The 19914-nt window shown below is 41.8% G+C and overlaps 2 protein-coding genes across 2 annotated transcripts; both read right to left on the bottom strand.

Moving 5' to 3' along the window:
* Positions 1-1633: 1633 nt before the first annotated feature.
* On the bottom strand, positions 1634-12944 carry mmp15a (matrix metallopeptidase 15a). Its single transcript, XM_068312585.1, has 10 exons — positions 12177-12944; positions 10154-10302; positions 9177-9299; positions 8774-9090; positions 7881-8042; positions 5814-6202; positions 5562-5700; positions 3997-4147; positions 3780-3895; positions 1634-3109 (listed from the first exon to the last, which is right to left on the bottom strand). Exons 1-10 carry the CDS (start codon positions 12294-12296, stop codon positions 2637-2639), a joined length of 2139 nt encoding a protein of 712 aa, XP_068168686.1. The 5' UTR covers positions 12297-12944; the 3' UTR covers positions 1634-2636.
* A 1298-nt stretch (positions 12945-14242) lies between these two features.
* On the bottom strand, positions 14243-16785 carry zpd (zona pellucida glycoprotein d). The gene is made up of 10 exons (XM_068312633.1): positions 16755-16785; positions 16580-16690; positions 16394-16501; positions 16028-16236; positions 15765-15922; positions 15409-15523; positions 15195-15322; positions 14931-15114; positions 14725-14842; positions 14243-14364 (listed from the first exon to the last, which is right to left on the bottom strand). Exons 1-10 carry the CDS (start codon positions 16783-16785, stop codon positions 14243-14245), a joined length of 1284 nt encoding a protein of 427 aa, XP_068168734.1.
* Positions 16786-19914: the final 3129 nt, after the last annotated feature.

The raw sequence follows: 19914 nt of genomic DNA on the forward strand, positions 1-19914 counted from the left end.
AAAGAGAGACGACGTAAAGCTAGTGGATGATCTGTGATGGAAGATAATCCTGATTACCACCGACATAAAGACACAAGGGAAGGTGTTCTCACTCTCTCACCGGCCTCGTGCACACTTGAGCACACTCAGACTCACATGCATGACATCTCATTACTAGTGGAATGAATACTATGGTTGACATCAGAAAAAGCAAAATTACCACAACAGTTATACCCTCTAAAAATATTCCTCACATGCTTATACATACATCACATTTTTTAAATATTTTATTAGGAAATTTTGTTCCTGTTCAATGAGAACAGTAAATACACAAAATGAGGAGAAAGTGTTTTGTACAGGGGTGTGTTTGATGTATTATATTATCATCATCATGCAAATATTTTAATGAAGGTGGTGAAGTGTTTTCAACATTGTGGAAACAATGACTCCCTCTGAAGCAGAATCAGCTGCTTGAAGTTGATGTTGATGTGGCCAACAAATTAAAGGTGTCATGTTACAAGGAAATGCACCCCCCCCCCCCCGCCGCCAAAAAAAAAAAGACTTTTCTTTTTCATGTGGGTTTTATTGTCAAATCCTGAGTGTACACAGGAGTACACAGGCCTCACAGAACATGCCCTGCATGCATCAACATTGTCTTAATCATCTTTTGTTGTTAACAGAGACAAAATTTACAAAACTAAAAAACGTAAGTAGGGAAGAATTTATGGAAAAACATTTTTAAAAATATTCCTTCATGCTATCTTTAGAAAAGAAATGCCCCCTAATATTCACAAAAACAAGAGCCAATAAAGAAAAGACAGGAAATAGACACAATAAAAAGACACAAAGATAAAGTGAATGCCAATGACTGGAGCATGGGAATAGTGGTTTTCCACAGCAGTGGACAGAGTGAGAGGCTCAAAGGGAAATGAAAACAGGAACATTTTCTACAGTTGTTTCTATACATTAAGCATCTTTTAGATGCTCTTAAACTTTCCAAAAAGAGTGTAGAGTAACATTGAAACATTTGCAAGCATGTCAGTGGGGTTACTAGCAGTCAAATACACAAACACTGAAAAAAGAAAAAGGTAAAATGGAGAGATAGAGGACAAAGAGAGGAGGGGGGGGGGGTCATCTCTTCACCTCATGATATGCAGAGTGAAAACAACAAGCCTTGAAAAGGAGTGGACTGAGTATCCCGATCTAGGTCAGGAGGCACAACGCCAGCGCTGCCCCTCCCCAACATCCTCTCACTCGCTCATTCTGGTGAGCCGCCCCCTCTCTGCTCCTCAATCTGTACCTTCTTTGTTTCAATGTCATCTCATTCCCCCTTTTTCCCCCTTTCTTCTAACTTCTCATTGCCATTTTTATACCTTGTTCTCCTAGCACCCCCCCCCCCCAACTCCCCTCTCTGTGCTCCTCCTCGTGCCTGACACTACTAAATCAGCAGCATGTGGGCTTAATGGAAACCAGACCCTGACCCGTTCCTCTCTAGGATTCTAGTTTCTACATTTAATTCCCTTTGACTTTCTTTAGCTTTAGCATAGGAAGCAAAGAGATCAGAAAGATGGACGGACACTGCTGTTATTATGATTGGAGTTTGTTTAACACCATAGCATTTCTGCTCCGAGTTAAACATGAATAAATCTTCCAGTTGTATTAAATCTCTGCTCTGGCACCAGTCATATATCAATATGTCTCCTCTGGGAGCCTTTTTAGTGGTCCGGTCTGAACAGTTATCGTGGCAGCAGTGGGCGGAGCTCAGGCTGGAGTCTATGTGTCTGTGTGCAAAAACTCTGTGTGCCTTTGTTTGGCTTAGTGGTCTCTATGCCTCACTGTGTCTGCATATGCAGACGTGCATGAACAAAAGAGCGTTACAGTCTTTCTTTTAGTTTTTCATCAACGTTTGGTGCATGTTTGGGTGTGTTTGTGTTTCAAAGAAGGCAAATAAAAATGGGTCTTTGGAAAGTGGGAGATCAAGGAGGAGCACAGCTGTCTGACATTCCACCACAGGTCGAAAGACAAGCTTCTTTGGCTTGTGTCTGTATGTTTCGTAAGCACAGAGAGCTTTTCTTCATACGAACGCATAAACACGCACACACATGTCTGTCGACAGCTAAGCAACCTCAGCAAAACTACGACAGCAAAGTGCAAAATATCTGCTCTAAACAAAGAAAACATTTCAAGATTGGTTGAGGCACCGAAGTCAAACATAATTAAGCACTTATTCATATTAAGGCGTGTATTTCTATATTTGTTTTAGTAGGTACGTGTACTCATGTTCGTGTGTATGTACATTATGTGTGCTTCCGTATTGTGTATGTGCATCGACTTTCTCTGCATTTATTGTACGAATTAATCATCAGTCCCACGTCAGTTGAATTAGAAGTTATAGAAATAGACATTCTTACTGTGTCATGGGTCTTCTAAAGGACACATTTAGTGGGTAATACAGTAATTCCTTTTGTTGAAATAAAATGGTATAAAAAAAATGAAAAACCTCGTGATGAATGGGACCCAAGACGGGGACTCATCCTTGACTTTCTTGGATCAATACTGCAGATGTTTCATTCCAAAGTGGCAAGGAAGAATTGCGATGCCAATGACTGTATCAGACAATTAATGAATATCCATTCTAGCGCTTCAATTTCTGTGCCTCAAACCCAGTTCTGCAACGAACGTTTGCAGTGCACCAAAGCCCTCGGCGTCTCTTTGTTCTGCAGAGTCCTGAGGATGGCGTAGATCAGGATGAGAATACACAGGATGAGCACTAGAGGGACTATCACCATGACCAGGGTCATGACCTTCGATTCATTGTCAGCCACCGTCACGACCACGTTCACCTCTTCATCCTCCCCTTCATCTGTACTGTCAGGCTTCATGGTTTGGTTTTCCTCCGGGTTTGTGTCTTTGTCTTGCCCCCCATCTGGCTCTTTGTGCTCGTCTTTGCCCCGGTCTGAAGGGTTGACTGGTTTGTCTTTCGGTTCATGCTCGACGTCCGGGTCGGGGTCAGGAACTCTGGTACAACCCATGAAGTCCTTTAGTATGGAGCGAGGATAGCCTTTGTCTGCCTCCGATTTACGGTTGTCAAACCTCCAATAATTAGCCCCCTTGTAGAAATATGTGTACGCTGCATGAGCGGAAAACAAGGAAGATTTATGTCAGGTCAATTTATGTAACATGAATTTGCTAATTTGTTAGGATCATTTAACTATTATCTATTAAAAAATGACCATTTATAAGAAAATAAACTGCTTATTCATTCCCAATATTCCCTTCATGTGCTCACATCATAGTGGAATAAAGCTACAAATCAATAAGATATGTTGTTTACATGCTCTATGATTATAAGCGGGATGTCAAAAGAACCGCATGAATGTCTTGGTGTAAAATTCTGGGTGTAAATGTCACACTGTAGTTGAAAACAGACTTGTAGAGACATTAAAACAGTTTTGTTGGGGATGGCTGTTACCGGGTGCATTTAGAGCAGTTTGGCCACAAATCTAATTTCCAAAGGAAGGATGGGCCAACCCTCAAAACCAGAGCTCTCATTCCTCCCCTGTCTCACTCATCCTCTCATCCTCGCTCTGCTCTGCTTGCTCCAGTCTAACCAGTCTAAGAAGACATTTTTTCCTCATCCCCACCTTATATTTCCTCCCTCCACCTCTCCTCAGTTGGACAGTTCTCATGATTTCAACACTATATGTACAGCTATTACCGTGTGTGTTGTGATTATCACACAAAGTGCTCCTTTTCTCCAAGCCTAGGTAGTTTTTCTTTTGCTGTAAGCAATTATTTACCACCATCATCACTGAGGAAGGCTCCTTTGGGTGCGTCAGGAATCCTGCCCCATCTGCTGTTTGGCTTTGGGAAGTCACGGTCTGTAGTCCGGGTCTCCTCATTGTAACGCCAGTATCTGCATCCATCAATACGACACAATGTGGAGAACACTTGCATTATTTCATACACGTAAAGCAAATTTGCAGCATGCATCTACCTATATGTGATACACTGTACCTGTCTCCAGAGAAGAGGTATGTGAATCCATTGGGTTCCCACCAGATTGCTGTGTCAATTTTGTGGACTGGAACTCCTTGTCCATACTCACGCAAAGGCTGTGGGTATCCAGGGAGCACATCAGCCTCCCTGAATACCCAGTATCTATCATCTGCAGACACACAATGATACGCATTTCTTGTGAGAGATGTGAATAGGAACATAACCTTGCTGTACTGGTAAGTTTTGATATCTGGCTGAGAGAAGGGAAACATATAAGCGATTTAATGAGGGCGAGAAAGTAGAAAAGCAGTGGTTTAATGAAGAAGAGGCGAAGGCCAAAACATATGGCTTATGTTAAGGGGTTTATTCACTGCAGGAGAAAAATAGAAAGGACAGGCAAGGTAGAAATGTCCTCATTTTCCAAACTTTCTTCATGTTTTTTCTCTAATGCTAAACTATGGGCACACTTTTCAGCCACTTTCCACCTCCACTGCCAGGGTACTGAACTGCTGCACTGCGACACACTAAACAGAAACCGTTAAAGAGTTAGATGTGTGAAATCACGCTTGCTAATCAATGCACACTTACTACCCACTCACACTTAAATACCATTTACATGTGATGGCTAAAAGCTTTGTCAGCGAGTGTAATTAAATCATGTTAGATGCATGCAGTTCTTGAGTTTGTTTGTGCAAACTGCACCACCCGAGACCCTTTAAAGTGTAGTCAAACAAAATATAAAACCCGTTTTACACTCATCGGTCTCTGCGTTAGTGAAAAAGCAGAAACAGAAATCAAAACTGAAAGGAATCTCCTGTAAATCCCTTATTAAAAGGTCAAAAAATCCTAAAAATGCATGATTTATGACCGCAGGTCCCGACTATAAAAGTGAAACCTCTGCATCTGTTAACATGTGGAACAGCTGATGCAATCCTCTCTTTACTCATGGAGCCTTTTGGGGCTCAGCTAAAGCGAAGTCTTACTCTGCCAACAACAGCTGCCACACATCTCCATCTCGACACACACAAAACAGCTTAGCCACGCAAACTGTGATACAGTTATACAGTAGGTGCATGCAAAAAAAAAACAACCCCTCAATAATCTCCATTTGCAATGTTGGCAAAGAGTTTAACAGTCACGTATTTGGGCAAAGGAGTTGTTTTCTTGTTCATATAAAGTCTAGTGGTTTAAATATTTCTGTATGTGTGTGTGTGTGTATGCGAGTCTGCCAGATATGGACAGTTATGGGTCTGTGGAGTCATTACCTCGTAAATCATACTGTGTGGAAGGAAAACGTGCTGAGTTTGCACTGTTTCCCTTCAGCTTGATCAGTTCAAATCACAACCCCGATCAGATTTGTTTTGGAGTCCCTGCTGCGTGAGTCTAAACCTTTTCTTAAGCTCCGCAGGTTTTTTTAGGCAGAAAGTATGCAAGAAACTAACCAGATGATGAGCCCGTGCATAATCCGTCTTAAAAAGCTCAGCATAGTCTCCACAGTAGGTTTTAGTAAAACACATTGTGCTGTTCATTCAGAAATTGGACACTGAGAGAAAAGCAACTGTTTTTTTTATCAGTTGACAAACCTTTAAAAAAGACAAATTTCCCGTCATGTCGCTCGTAGGCAGCATCGATGTCATTAGGCAAGCCGTCCCAGAAGACATATATTTCCATGGGGTAATTATCCAAGACCCGGTTCCTTCTCACACGCCAGAACCAGCGACCCTGCACAAATAAATAAGAAGGACTTTTAACAATTATCGAAATTATTTCTTGTTCACTTTGTTTTGAATGAATGCAAGGTTTTAAAGTTTTTTTTTAAGAAGTTTACTTTTCACCTTGAAAACAAACATCTCCCCCCTCAGCATGGTCACCGTGTCGAAGTCCCCATCACATATATTTGGAGGATGGTTGTCTGGCAGCTTGGGAGGTCGGGGAGGAGCCGGGGGACGAGGAGGAGGCACAGGGGCATCCTTTCTAACATAGGGGGTGACAGGTTCCGGTTCCGGTTTGGAGTTGGTGGGGGTGGAAGTAGGGGGGACTGGAGGGGAGGTAGGGTCTGGGTTATGCCGGGGATGTAGGTTGCCATCTGTCGGATTGGGTGGTTCAGGTGGGGCGATGGTAGAAATGGGTTCATCTTCAGGAGGAGAACGGGAGGCGGGGTCGTTTGGGTCGCTATCAGGGATGGGAGGAGTTGTAGGCGGAGATTCAGTGATGACAGGAAGACCTGAGGATGAAAAGATGGAGACCTCAGCCGGATAACACCAGAAACTTCTACAGTTAAGATGCTTTTTATTACCCGTCGTATTTTTACCAAAAAAGGAAGAAAGTCTGAAATTAAAAAAGAAATCCCTCCACCTTATCTGCGTGGTGTTTGACATGTTTACGTTCTTTTATACCCCTACTCCCCTCACAGATTAATCCACTTTAATTCCCCTTCACATAAAAGAAAAATTAACTTTCCATTTGGGCTGCAGCTATAAGTTCATTTGACCAAATGAAATTGTGCCGCTACTCTTTGGAAAAAGTCAGTCCTGTTAGTTGCTAAGAGCTGAAAACATATCCAACCGTTATGTAATGTATGGACAGCTGCTGGGAGACGAGTTGAGTTACACTGAGCTAAAATTACTGAGCGGAATTAATGGAGGTTGATGGTGACTCTTGACTTATCAGCATGTGGACAAACTCAGCATGTGCGGTATTTGACACATGAATATATAAAATATCTTCCAACAGACACAGAGCTTCTGACACCAAAGAGGACTTTTTATTGTAAAGTTTCAAATTATCTACTCAGCCTTTCTAGGACTGCTTGGTTATTTTTATAACAGGAAAATTCAGGGGACCGATGGCAGCTCCTGTTCAGCTGTAACTTTGTTTTTGTCCCTCAGGGGCAACAGAGCATGTTGTAAACACAACACTGACATTATCACCAAATAAAGTCACATCATTCATGGAAGAAACATCAGCAGTCTTTTACATTTATGTTTCTGATCACGAAAATCCATTATTTCTTTTCAGCTCCATTTAGTCTGAACTAGAACTGAACCTGCTAGTTGTTACTGGTAAGACTGGTAACCAAGTTAAGTGGTAATTCATTAGATGAATAACTAATGAAGACAAACTGTTGGTTTTTTATATACCAGCAAATCCTCTACAAAAGAACTCAAATGTTTATTTCTACTGACTAAGTTTATCCCCTGCTTGCTGTCTCTTTGTTCTCATCCACGTCGGCCTTTTCTCTCACATTATTCTTTGGATCTGTTTAATGAAAACAACCTGCTGTATAACTTCAGTTAAAACATTTACCTTACAGTATTTACAGCAGAAAACCTACAAGAGGTTTCACATCTATTTTGCCAACTCTGAATTCAACATGCATATTCATATATGTACGTATATCTATCACCAGGACCAGGATTGCACGCATACAGAAATACTTTTTGGGCAACATTAAAACTGAAAGAATCTGTTTTGTGAAAAAAACGAAATCCTAGTTGTAGTCTGTAGTTTCAGAGGAAACCTATTGTTCTTCCGTGTCATTCTGGCTCTTATTTAAGGGCTGCAGCAGAAATACACCATTGCATTCATTCAGTACTCTAATACGCACAAGAGTTCCCTCTGACACACACACACACACACAAAAAGATACCATCTCACGATTAACAATGACATCCATTTACACAGAAAAAGTATGAGGACACCACAACGGCATGCTGTGTGTGAGGATTGACTGCTGTTGTGTGCATTTCTTTGCATGCAAGTGTGAAGACATTTTCCATATGAAGCTTCTAATCTTCTTTTATGTCCAGATGTCACATGAATGCGATAACCCAAATGTTGCTGACATCCTGCGTTACAACGTCACGCTAGTCAGTTCATTTTGTGCAATATCAGCATCTTACCATATATGTGCTGTATGCCCTTGATGTCATCCTCATGGAGTGTGAAGTTGTGTGTGTAAGTCCACTGGTAGAAAGGCGCCATGATGGCATTGGGGTTGTCTGAGTGCTCCAGACCCAAAGCGTGACCGAGCTCATGAACTGCAACCAGGAAGAGATCAATACCTGCAAGAAAGCATAACATACACATGAATACTCACCTTAAATTGTTCACTGATGTCAAATAATGTTGCAAAATAAAACACATATCCACCCTCCTTAACCTATTTTGGTTGTAAGGGAGCTGGAGTTTATCCCAGCTGCCTCTGGTAGCGAAGCAACAGTGCTAACCACTGCACCATGCCACCCTATAATACATTATGTAATGTATAAAATACACGTTACTTTGAGTCACTGCAAACTGTACAAACAAACTTGAATCATGCCGTATTCATCATGCTGAAAAACACTGTAATCTATGTTATAGTGTTGACTTTTTCTGTGAGCCTCCCTGTCATCAAGCAGCCCCTGAATGGAGGCCAGACAGTGATCACACAACCTCACGTCTTTATTGTGACGTTACCAAAGTACTTAAATAAATCAAAGAGGTATCATGGAACATTAATCTCTCAATATCAGACACATAAAGCACACATATAATACAATTTTTTGCATTTTTTAAAAATCATATAACAAGAGGAGGATAATGTTCAAAAATAAGGTCAAAAATAAAGAAAAACAGAAGGGACTAACATCTCTTCGCAACGTAGAAATTGAATTGTTTGTTGACAGAACCCTTTTAGCTCAAGGCTAACTGGACCAGGAGAGACACGAACCAACTAACGGTTAGCAAGATTATACTATAACCAGAACATCACAGGTTCAATGTCCCACAAAATGAAGAAACACACACAAACCGTCTTGGTTCTGGTTGTCCAGTGTCCAAGGCTCATCAGCATCAAAGTGTGTGTCGCCACCTATTCCAGGTCCAGGGTAGAAGGCGTGGGCCAGGGACCCGCCCTCACCATCAAACAATGACATATCACCATGGAAACCAGAAGCAAACAACAGCAGGATGTCAGCGAGCTCTGTTTGGCTCCTGTTGACGTTGCTCTCCGCAGGTAACTCCTCAAAGACGAGCGGCGTGACCCGCCTCCACACGTCAAAAGCCTTATGGATGGCTTCAGACATCCGCTCTTTGCCCAGCTGGGCGGGTATGTTCTGGTTCACTATACTGGAGCCAGAGGAGTAACAGTAACATGAGTGATTCGTCCAACATTGTGCTCTATCGTCTTATTTTGGCGCTCCAGCGACACCGACCTGTATGTGATGCGGTCTTTGTCCCACTGCTGTCCCGTGAGCGCGTAGCGTTTCTTCCTCGCGCTGTCATCCACGTCCACGGCTCTCTTGTCTGGAACGCCGCAGCGAGGCCGACGCATGGCTCTACACAACCAACACACACAGACACACACACACACGCAAAACACATTAAGGCTACTTGTCTATTTCCACTGACCACATTCTTCTTTCTACTGTAATTTCTAAACTTTTATTCCAACCTGCTTACAAAGTTGGAACCTATTTTTCTGCAGCATGTAGGACTTTTTCAGGATTAAACTAGGTTTAAGTCATTCATTCATTTATTTTCTTTAACTCTTTATCTTGTGTAGGGGTGCGCCCTTGGGTGGGAGGCGAGGTACGTCACCATAGGCCTCAAAGAAAGACAAACAACCAATCACACTCGTGCCTACTGTTCCGGCGGTGGGGGGAAGCCAGAGAACCCAGAGAGAGCCCACACAGACATGGGGCAAGAACAGAGAAAAGTCTCAGGTTCTCAGCAGGATTTGAACCCAGTGGCGTTTCCCGCCACACCAAGTGACCCCACTTTTGTATTATTTATTTACAAAAACAAAAAAAGTTAGCTGAGATGTGATATAAACCTTGTTGCCATATAAAGTGTAAATGGCTGCCACCGTTTTACCAGCCACTGGTGAAATAACTGGGTGAAAGAAGGATAAAAAAAAAGATAAATTTCAAAATTTGAAATAAATTTCTTAAGGATGCTTTGTATGTGAGGTCTGCTGCCCACAACTTTAACATGACAATCATTCCATCTTCACGAAAACATACATAAAGAGAGAATTCATCTTTTAAAAAATGCAAATAACAGTCTTATATTTTTTTAAAAATCCTAAAAAATCCTCAAAATCTTTTTTACGGTCTGCGTTCACAACTGCTGTGTGAGACAAACATCCTGCATAAACAAGACGTCAGCTTCTCAATGGGGTGAAGCTCACGTGACTGTAGCGGGGTCCATCTCCCCGGTCACCTCCAGCCCGTAGAAACGCTGCATGTCGCTGATGGCGTTCGACAGGATCCGAGCCGACTGCATGGTGGACATCTGTCTGCTCGCCTGAGACAGGTACCCGAACTTGCGCAGCCACGCCTGTTGAGGAGACAGTGATGAGTTACCAGTAGTTTTGTTTGGGAAACGGTCCGTGAACACGTGTTGTTGTTTGTTTTTTGTGCATATGTGTGTATCACAGCTACAACTGGAAAAGGAAGCCTGGTTCTGCTGCTCCAGGAACTAATAAGGAGAGAGAGGATCTGAGGAGTTAAAAGAAAAGAGAAAGATAGAAAACAGATGGTTTCCATTAACATTACGACATTCCTGCTCCCTCATTCCTGTGCCTTCCTTCGATGATGGCCATGATGGAGAAATGAAACGAAGGACTGAAAACAAGAGGATTAAAAGGACAATAACAAATAAACTGTATATCTTTGCCGCAGCATGCATGACAAACGCAGAATGCTCCGCGTGTGTCCTACAAAGGATGGTACATCCATTCGACTGGCGGGTCCGGCGTCACATACTAAACATTCCCCTTTTGTTTCACTTTTACTGATGGTGAAGTGAGAATGTGGAAGCAGGAAGTCAGGAAAACAGAACAATGTGAAGGAAAAAGAAATTCTGTCAAGTCTGAAGTTTTGCCCTATATTACGCCTCAACCGCACAAACAGCCCCGCACACACACACACACACACACACACACACACACACACACACACACACACACACACACACACCACTGGACCACGGGACTCATACCTATGTGCACGTACAGTGTGGTACAAACACAAGCACATACACATGCAAAGTCATGGTGAACGCGCAGAGGAAATCCTTGGGAGGTCTTTTTTGCACAGCATGGGAAATACCATCTAATGTGATGTTAGAGGCAGACAGCGCTCAAGAAGTACGTAAAAAAAGATAACCAAACCTTTTAATAGCTGTGAGATAGGGTGGATTATCAATACCATGATATCATTAAATAGATCACAATATAGACTATTCTTCAAAATGACTTACAAAACAATGTGTAAATGTAAATCAAAACTCTAAGTCAGTGCTTACAGAGAGTGAACCGGTGTGACGGATGACAGGATGTGGGTGTGATCCTTTATGATACAAATCTGAGTGACCCACAAACATGAGATTTAAAGAACCACTGCTATTGTAGCTTTGTAATCTTAACAGATCTGCAACATCACAGTTATTGGATTATAGCATAACTGCTAGACATCCATTAACAAACACACATCCTGGCTTAAGTTATGTCTTTGGACAAATTCCAATCAACACATTTTTCAAAGACAGAACTTGAGCTGCTGCAACTCCAGCATCAGAGATCCCATCAGCCTGTAAGAGGCCTGCTCATACCAAAACATAACAACATTAAAGATGACCTTCAACCCTTCACCTTAAACTGGTGCTGTACCTCACGAATCTGCACCGGTGAGTGATGAGCCCAGACCTACTCTATGGGGTTGGTTGAGCAAGAGTGCAAAGGCGTGATCATCCTTTACACACTCCACAGGCCTCCATCCCACCGGACACTGGATGACTCCACTGGAGACGGATTACCAATGGAATGCACTAATTGTGTTGTTGTTTGTGTGTCAAAATTCCGGTGTTTATGCTTTTCATTCGGTAATTGTAGTGTTTCTTTCTTCTTGCTGATGATTAAATGAACAGCATCTCTAGAACATGGTGAGGAACAGAATATAGTTGGAATATGTCCCACAAGCCACTCAAGTAAATAAACACAGGAATGTGTTTTTAAACCCCCTGAGTGAGGAGACACACAGTTTCCACGCCCAGAAGTACAGCTGTTTGGGTAAAGGTCAAGAGGTCACATAACATCGCTGAGGTGCGGTGGATCCTGAACATATGTCAGTTATATCCTGCAAAAGAAAACTTTTGATTGAATTGTAAAAAATATTGATTGCTGGTTAGTACTTGACCAGACTATACTTTACCTCGGCGTTGAAGTCTTCTTCAGGGACATCCGCCACCGAACCGCACAGGATCACCGACAATAACGGCGATAATGTCACGACCATCCGAGTCCAGGGTTGTCCGGATGCCATCCGCGTCATGACGCGCAGCTTGTGGTCCAAACAGATAGAGACGAAGATTAAATAAAAAAACAGCCACACAAGTTCCTCCGACGGGTAGGGGCTTGAGTCAAAATACTCTTCTCCTCCTCCTCCTACATTTAACTAATATCCGCAATCAGAGAGCAATCTGCGCATTTTTTTTTAAATAGTTGGCGCGTCGTGAAGTAAAAACACAAAAAGTGTATTACGCAAGAAAATGTGCGTTTCCGAAAACAAAAGTGGAAACAAGAATGAAAAGTGTTAATCCGTTGCCGGTGGCAGGAAGTCCGATTTCACCGGGCAGGACAGCCTCATGGCTCATTCAAGTGTGCGCGCAGCGGTTCCTTCCATGCATACAAATCATCTGGACCTCGTCCTTTACCGACGACCACAAAAGATGAGCAACAGTATCCGGTAACTTCTCCAGCAGCAAGAACAGCAACACGTATCTGATTATTACTATTCTTTTGCGATTGAAAAATCAGGACAAAAAGGTGCGTCTTTAGTTACGCTTTTACGCAAAACGTAGGACGCGAAGAAAGAAACCTTTAACAGCTCAAATGCGAGGCAACTTTCTCCTTTAGCCTCGGAAAATGTTTCAGAAATGTGCAAATGTTTCAGAAAGCGCCATTAAGTAGCTCTCTATCTAATAAAAAGAGTTCTGGTCGTTCCCCGGAGAAAGAACGCGCTCCTCCTCTCAGACAACAGAACCTCGACGGGACCAGAGGGAGGCTGGCGCGCCATCTGGTGGTCAACGGGAAAACTACAGCACAGCGGCATCAGGTGATCCACATCACCTGGGATATACAGTAGATATTTCAAGTCAGGCTGTGTTTAATCCCGACTTTAAATGTGGTATTTCCTCCAGCACAGACTATTGAAATAGTAATCCAAAAATTCTAACAAGAACCAGCAACAAATAAGAGACATAAATAACTTTATATGTCTAATTTACTGTATTAATAATAATAATCTATATTTAGCCCTCTTGGGGAAATTCGTTCACTCACACATGTACATATATGTGTTAATTACACACATGGGTTACAGGTTACAAGGATGCCTTGGCAGTGAGCCGACACCTCCCACTGTCAGCTCATGCTCCGATGGATGTTCTGGTGGGATTTGAGCCCCTGATGGCTGGGTGATCCTGTCTTCAAGACGATGGCTCTACTGCTGAGCCACTACCGCCCCCAATAACAGCTCAGTTTAGTGAAGTTGACAGAAATACAAGCTGTGTAATACCAGGGCAGCTGAGTGGACTTCGTCCTTTGAGTTACATCTTGATCGCCAGTTTATTTGACAGAAGACTCAGCTGTCTTCTTTTGACACAATCTGGTGTCAGATCTGGTTTTGAGATGAAGCAGCAGGACAGTTCTAATGGAGGGAGCCTTTGGCATGTGTGTGCTGTACAGACAGATGCTGTCTGTAGAGAAATACAGCAGCTCCTTAATGTCAGGACCAAATCATCAGATGAGTTTTTATTTTGATTTCTATTTACAGGGAAGTCATCAACAAAGATCTCTCTGCCTCCAGACAATCAACGAAGAAATTTTAAAAACTTCAAGGAGACTCTCCCAGCAAGTTTTAGTGTCATCTTTTTATTTGAGAACAAAAACTCTTCTTTTAAGGCAGCAGTGATGAGCAGATGACACATGTAGCCTCAACCGATATTTAAATCCTTATCGTTTTGTTGCTATGACCATTTGTAACCCAGAAAAAAGTTATCAACCAACATTAAAATTGTGTAATTATATGCATCTAATAAAATATTAAATGCTTTATTTGATACACAAGCTTGAATTTTGCACCAACCAATGTATTCACACTCATTAACCCCAATGTCGTACAACACTTCACTGAGAACTCATCTCATCAGGACAAGAATAAAAAGATATGACTGATATTTCACTTTATTCACGCTGCACATAGCAGCTACACGACTGTCATTGCTCTTCCTTTTGACTGAGCCTCCTGTTGCCTGCTTTGGCCACAGCGATGAGGATGATGAGGAAGAAGCCCACAGCCCCGACTGCTGCTACAGGCAGCACCACATTTATCAGTATGTCTGAAATCAACAGCAAAAAAGATCATCAAACAGTGAGGAACCAATCACTAACAGCGAGATCACTTTTCTTCCATTTAGGAAAACCTTCATTTAGAAAATAATGTCCAATGCAACAACCATCATTCCCTAGAACTCAATGGTAACTTTGACCATGTTCACCCAAATTAGCCGAAACGATCAATGAAGATCATGCAAACATGTCACACGTCTGGATCAACGTGCAACTTCTCCTACATCCATGTCATATTACTTATCTCTGGTAAAATCAAAATAATTCTGTTTAAAAGGTCTAAAATTTTATATTTTCGTCTCATTCATTCTTCAAAGATGCTCCATCATTGCTATGGAAACGGAGCTTACTTGAATGAGGTCTCTCCGGGATTTCAATCTTGATGGGACCGTAAGTTAGGAGGCCGGGGGTGGGGATGAGGGCGGGGTCCCCTCTCACTGCTTCTCTCTTAGTTATGGAATTACAGTTCTGTACAGGGAACGCAAACAAGAAATGAGCTGCAGTTAAGTGAAAATGGTGAGAGTTGATCAAAGTTGAGTATGACAGACGAGCTGACCGGTGTGCAAGACTGGTGGTCGTCTGGTTCACACAGCTGTACGGTGCAGTGCAAGTACAGGTCCGAAGGTTCTGTAGTGAAGCGGAACATGTCGAAGCTGTAGCGAACAGTGGAACCTCCTCCGTTATGGCCGGGCTGTTCAGCGCTCACCTCGAGGAATTTCACGGTCATGTCGTTCACACACCTGAACAAAAAACAGGAACAATGAGTTGGAATGAATGGCGTTTGTGGAGGGGAATCATCACTACCGAGAGCTGTCCCCACCCGTTTAGAATCAAATTGTGGGACAATCCCTCTACAGCATTTGGGTGGGAAAACTGTGTGGCCCAGCACTTTTCAAGGCGGAGCAGGAAGTAATCTGGAGGCTCTGTGACCTTCACCTCCACATACACCTGGAGACATAAAAGTCATAAATGGGAGGACCTGAAAAATGTAAAAAATCAGATTTGGTCATATTGGTTTTCAGAGGTTGACCCACCTTGTCTCTGAGCTCAATGATGGGGGCACTGCTGTAAGCCTCAGTGTAAGAGTTATCAGTGTACAACATCATCTGGATCATTGCATCAAATTCATCCATTTGCATCACTGTCTCACTAAAGAGAGAAGAAGAACACAAAGTCTGCCTCGTTCATACAATCATCAATAAAACCTGATCAGAAAATGGTTTAGAATAAGATTTGCACAATGGAATCCTCATGACAGCAGCATGCAGGCTCCATTCCCATTTATACACACACACACACACACACACACACACACACACACACACACACACACACACACACACACAAACAGCATCAATGTCGTGAGTTTTTATTCACAACACTTCCTCACCTGGAGAATGGGGAGATTTCATAAGGCAGGCTGATTTTCCTTATGTATGGATAGCTGCATTTGTAATCCAGCACGATCACTGGGGTTCTGATGATGTTCCCAACAACCTGAGGTTCTGACTGCAGACTCAGGGAATATGAGATGTGAGTGAGGTTTTTCTGTACAAAGAGAAACAAAAGAAAAGGTCACAATGGTCAGAGATGTTAAAATAAGCCTTCCTTTCTGTGTGTCGTGTGTTGAGAATGTCTGTGAGGTACTTTCACCTCTGGTGGTCTGCCCCCACAGGGTACATATTCCTCTTTGGATATCCTGGACATGTAGAACGGCACCCCGTTCATGACCATCCTCTGAGCAATGCAGGATTTGTTCGGTAAGTGCAAAGACTCCAGGGGCACGTCATAATACTTGAAGAAATCTTCCACTGCTGCAACACCAATATGGTCTCTGCCACACATGACTTCTATATGTGCATCTATTTAAAAAGAAAAAAGATGGGGAGATGTTCTCCTCTAGCACTCTTTCTGTGGAATTAGGCTGCTCTGTACATGTAAATTTACTTAAAAATTTTAAAATCATCAATATTTAGAACATACAAAATATAATATACTATAATATGTAAGCCTGTTTACTTTTGTCACAATGATCGCCATAATATCCAGGGGCGCATTTGCACCTTCTCTGGTCTTGGGACAGGACGCATGTTGTGTTGTCAGTGCAGGTCTCCACTTTACAGAGTCCTGGTGAAAAAAAATCATCTAATATTTCAACACGTTTCGACCGTTTTGACACACTTTGACACGGGTGGAGATATTTACCGTCAACACCGTGACGCGTGGAGCCCAGGAGGAGCACGAGGAGGACGCTCAGCTGCGTTAAAGGAAGAACGTTCCAGATGGCATCAAGTAAAATAAAAGCACATCTCATCTCTGAGAGACACAAACGATCAGCGTTTCACACGCAGGGTCACTAAATTAATAGTTGTAATTCTACTTTCACCCACCTTAAAGCCGGTTCGGACCATTGCTGCTTTGCATTTACATTAAAAAGCATAAATCTGGTGCGTAAATGCTGCGTCTTCAGTCAAACGGGATGTTCCTCTCTGGAGTCGAGTTTTCATCAAGCGCTCCTCCAATTAGACGCACCTGTGTCCCAGGGGCGGGGTTTCACAGAGGTTCACCTGGGGCCCAGGGGCCCCTTTGTATGTATATACTGTGTGTGTGTGTGTGTGTGTGTGTGTGTGTGTGTGTGTGTGTGTGTGTGTGTGTGTGTGTGTGTGTGTGTGTGTGTGTATCTTTCCTTAGTGCACTATTAGCGGACAGTAGCAATGCTGCTGTTGTGGTATTAAAACAGCTAAAGGTAAAGTTCTTGAGATAATACAGTAATCATTAAGTAAATCAAAATATTTCCACACGTATTATGAACATTTTCAAAATGTTTAACTATTCAAGTTATTTTTTGCACATGTTAATGATAACAATATCAATAAAAATAATAATAAAAAACAGCAGAAAAAAAGATTATTTAAGTTAATTGGCATTTCAGTTCTGTAAAAAATTTATATATATATATATATATATTATATATATATATATATATATATATATATATATATATAAATAAATGTAGACATATATTTTGAGAGTCTCATGACAGAAACCAAGTTCAAAATGAGTTGAAGGTTAAACTGCCTTGACAAGTTTATATAATTCTATATTTGGTGCGTTTGATTAAATTTTTGTTTCAAATTAATTTATTACTCAAAAATAACCACTTAACCCAAATCTGAGATTTTACTGGGGCAAGTAAAACGAGTGCAAAACACCCCCTGCCGTGTGCAATCGTCCCAAAATTAGATAGTCTTCCTCAAATGCGAGATTGAATTTTGCCATTTATATGTTGAAATTTAAAATTGAATGATTATTCTTGTTTCGACTGTATTCACTATCGACACAAGAATATAATTCTTTCATTGTATATCAAAAGAATGATTGTAAAATTAATCACGCTGTTACCCCCCCCCCCCAAAAAAAATAAAAAAAATAACTGCCACTAAGACTCCCAACCGGTCTATCGCCCTCTAGTGGTAGAAGAACTGCAATTACAAACTTTATATATCAGACAATGAGGTAAGATTTTCACATACAAGAAGTAGAAACCATGTGTTTAGTGTCAGTAGGTCAAGTGTGTGTGTGTGTGTGTGTGTGTGTGTGTGTGTGTGTGTGTGTGTGTGTGTGTGTGTGTGTGTGCGTGGTGGTGGTGGGGGTGGGGGGCATTTCAATGATGCCATGATAAGCTTGTGGAAGGAAATAGTGTCTCAAGGGTAAGTCATAACTGGGTCATTACATTTCCCACAGTGCTGACGACAACTTGGTGCGCCCACGGGCTGGACTCCATATTTTCAGCCACATGGGAGCAGATCATCTTTTATTTTTAAATGGGACAGAGCACAGGCAGAATACTTGTAAGTTGTTGATGAAGGAGGTGTCATGATAGATGAGACAGGGCTGCAGCCGTCCAGATCTAAAAGATCAAATGACCCAAGGTAATAATGTCAGCGGATTCTTTATGAAGGTCCTCATTGAACTGTCAAAATCCAGGAGGAGGAGGATGAAGATAATTCAAATTTGATTCATTGTGCTGCTACATCAACCTCACATTATTTGTATATAGAACAAAATTACAGAGGAAATATTAATAAAATAATTTATTAACAGGGGGAAAAGTGTAAGGTTTGCGGTATAGAGTAAATTAATATAAAGTAAGTCTTACAATTTGCTACTTGCATGTAAGGATTGACATCTGAAAAGATGCGAATCAATGGTTGAAACATGAAGTGGAAATCACACAATAAAACTTCGATTTGTGTTATACAGCAGGTAAACTGTCCAAATACAATGTTACCAATCATTTATGGGGTTACAAATATGTAAATCATATATGAATCCAGATGCAGCATTGGTTGTTCTTCTCGTCGGGAGTGGTGCAGTGCTACCCTGGTGTTGTGAAATAGCCGGGTTATAGGAGGTGTCTGTCATCGGCCTGATTCACAACACCAGCTGCAGCACACACACCTGAGAGGCAGGTCTTCAGTCGCTGACTGGCATATTAAGTGTTGGGTGTTCACTGGTGTGTATCTGCATTTAGATCTTGGCTCAGGTCTGTCCGTGGCCATGGATGAACCCAACATTTCTGCAGTTTTGTGGAGCAGCCAAGACAGAATGAGCCTCCATCTGTGTTCTCTCAGGCCAGACTGAAGGACAGAAAACGAGGGACACAAATTTAAAATGGGATGATGGGCGATTGTTTCTGAAGAGTTGCATGGGCTTATTAGTTTGGGAAACTTAATTCAAGGTGGTTTTTACCCTGACCGGCGCAGATTATTTGAGGATACACACACACACAAGAAACGTCTTAATGCAGTGAAATATTAAGCAAAGTCTAATAAGAAGAGTGTATTGTAATCTCTTTTCTGTTGTGTCCCACCTGGGGCAAAAGTATTACCCCTGTTCTGTTGTCAGGTTGAAACCAACCAGCTGCCAGTGGACAGGGCGACTTCCTGGAAAACCTAAGAATCAGGAATAATGAACGGTAATTCCTCGTTAAACGGAGGAAACTGAAATAATTATGACTGACACTCGACTTCAGAGAAGCACATTATGGCTTACAGATCAAAGCTTGTTGTTAAAATTGTAACAGAGGTTTAATCTTCAGATCGAGCAACTGTGAATTATAAAATAAGGACATTTCTCTAATATAGCAACTTTATGATAATTACATCAGTTGTGGGTCTATTTGTTGTGTCTTTAGATGATAAACCTGTAAATTTGTAGTGTTAAAAGCAGCATAAGATTTAATAATATAGATAAATATCAAAACTTAACATACGGTCATTAGATTTAGTGTCTGAGACTGACATTCAGGACAAGTATTATTGACTACCAGGATCAGGGGTAATGACTACAAAGTTCAAAGCGTGGAATAAATCCACACAACAATCTGAGAAGCTTCAGGAAAATGTGTTTAAAATTAAAACTGATCTTAAAGCTGTTCGATTTGAGAGGAAGGAGTTAACTTTCGTGCTCTCCTTCAGCACTTTCTGCCCACTGAGATGAAACAAATCATGTGAAAACAATGAAACTTAAAACTGTGG

This window comes from Antennarius striatus, chromosome 4 (assembly GCF_040054535.1).
Source record: "Antennarius striatus isolate MH-2024 chromosome 4, ASM4005453v1, whole genome shotgun sequence".
Taxonomy (NCBI): domain Eukaryota; kingdom Metazoa; phylum Chordata; class Actinopteri; order Lophiiformes; family Antennariidae; genus Antennarius; species Antennarius striatus.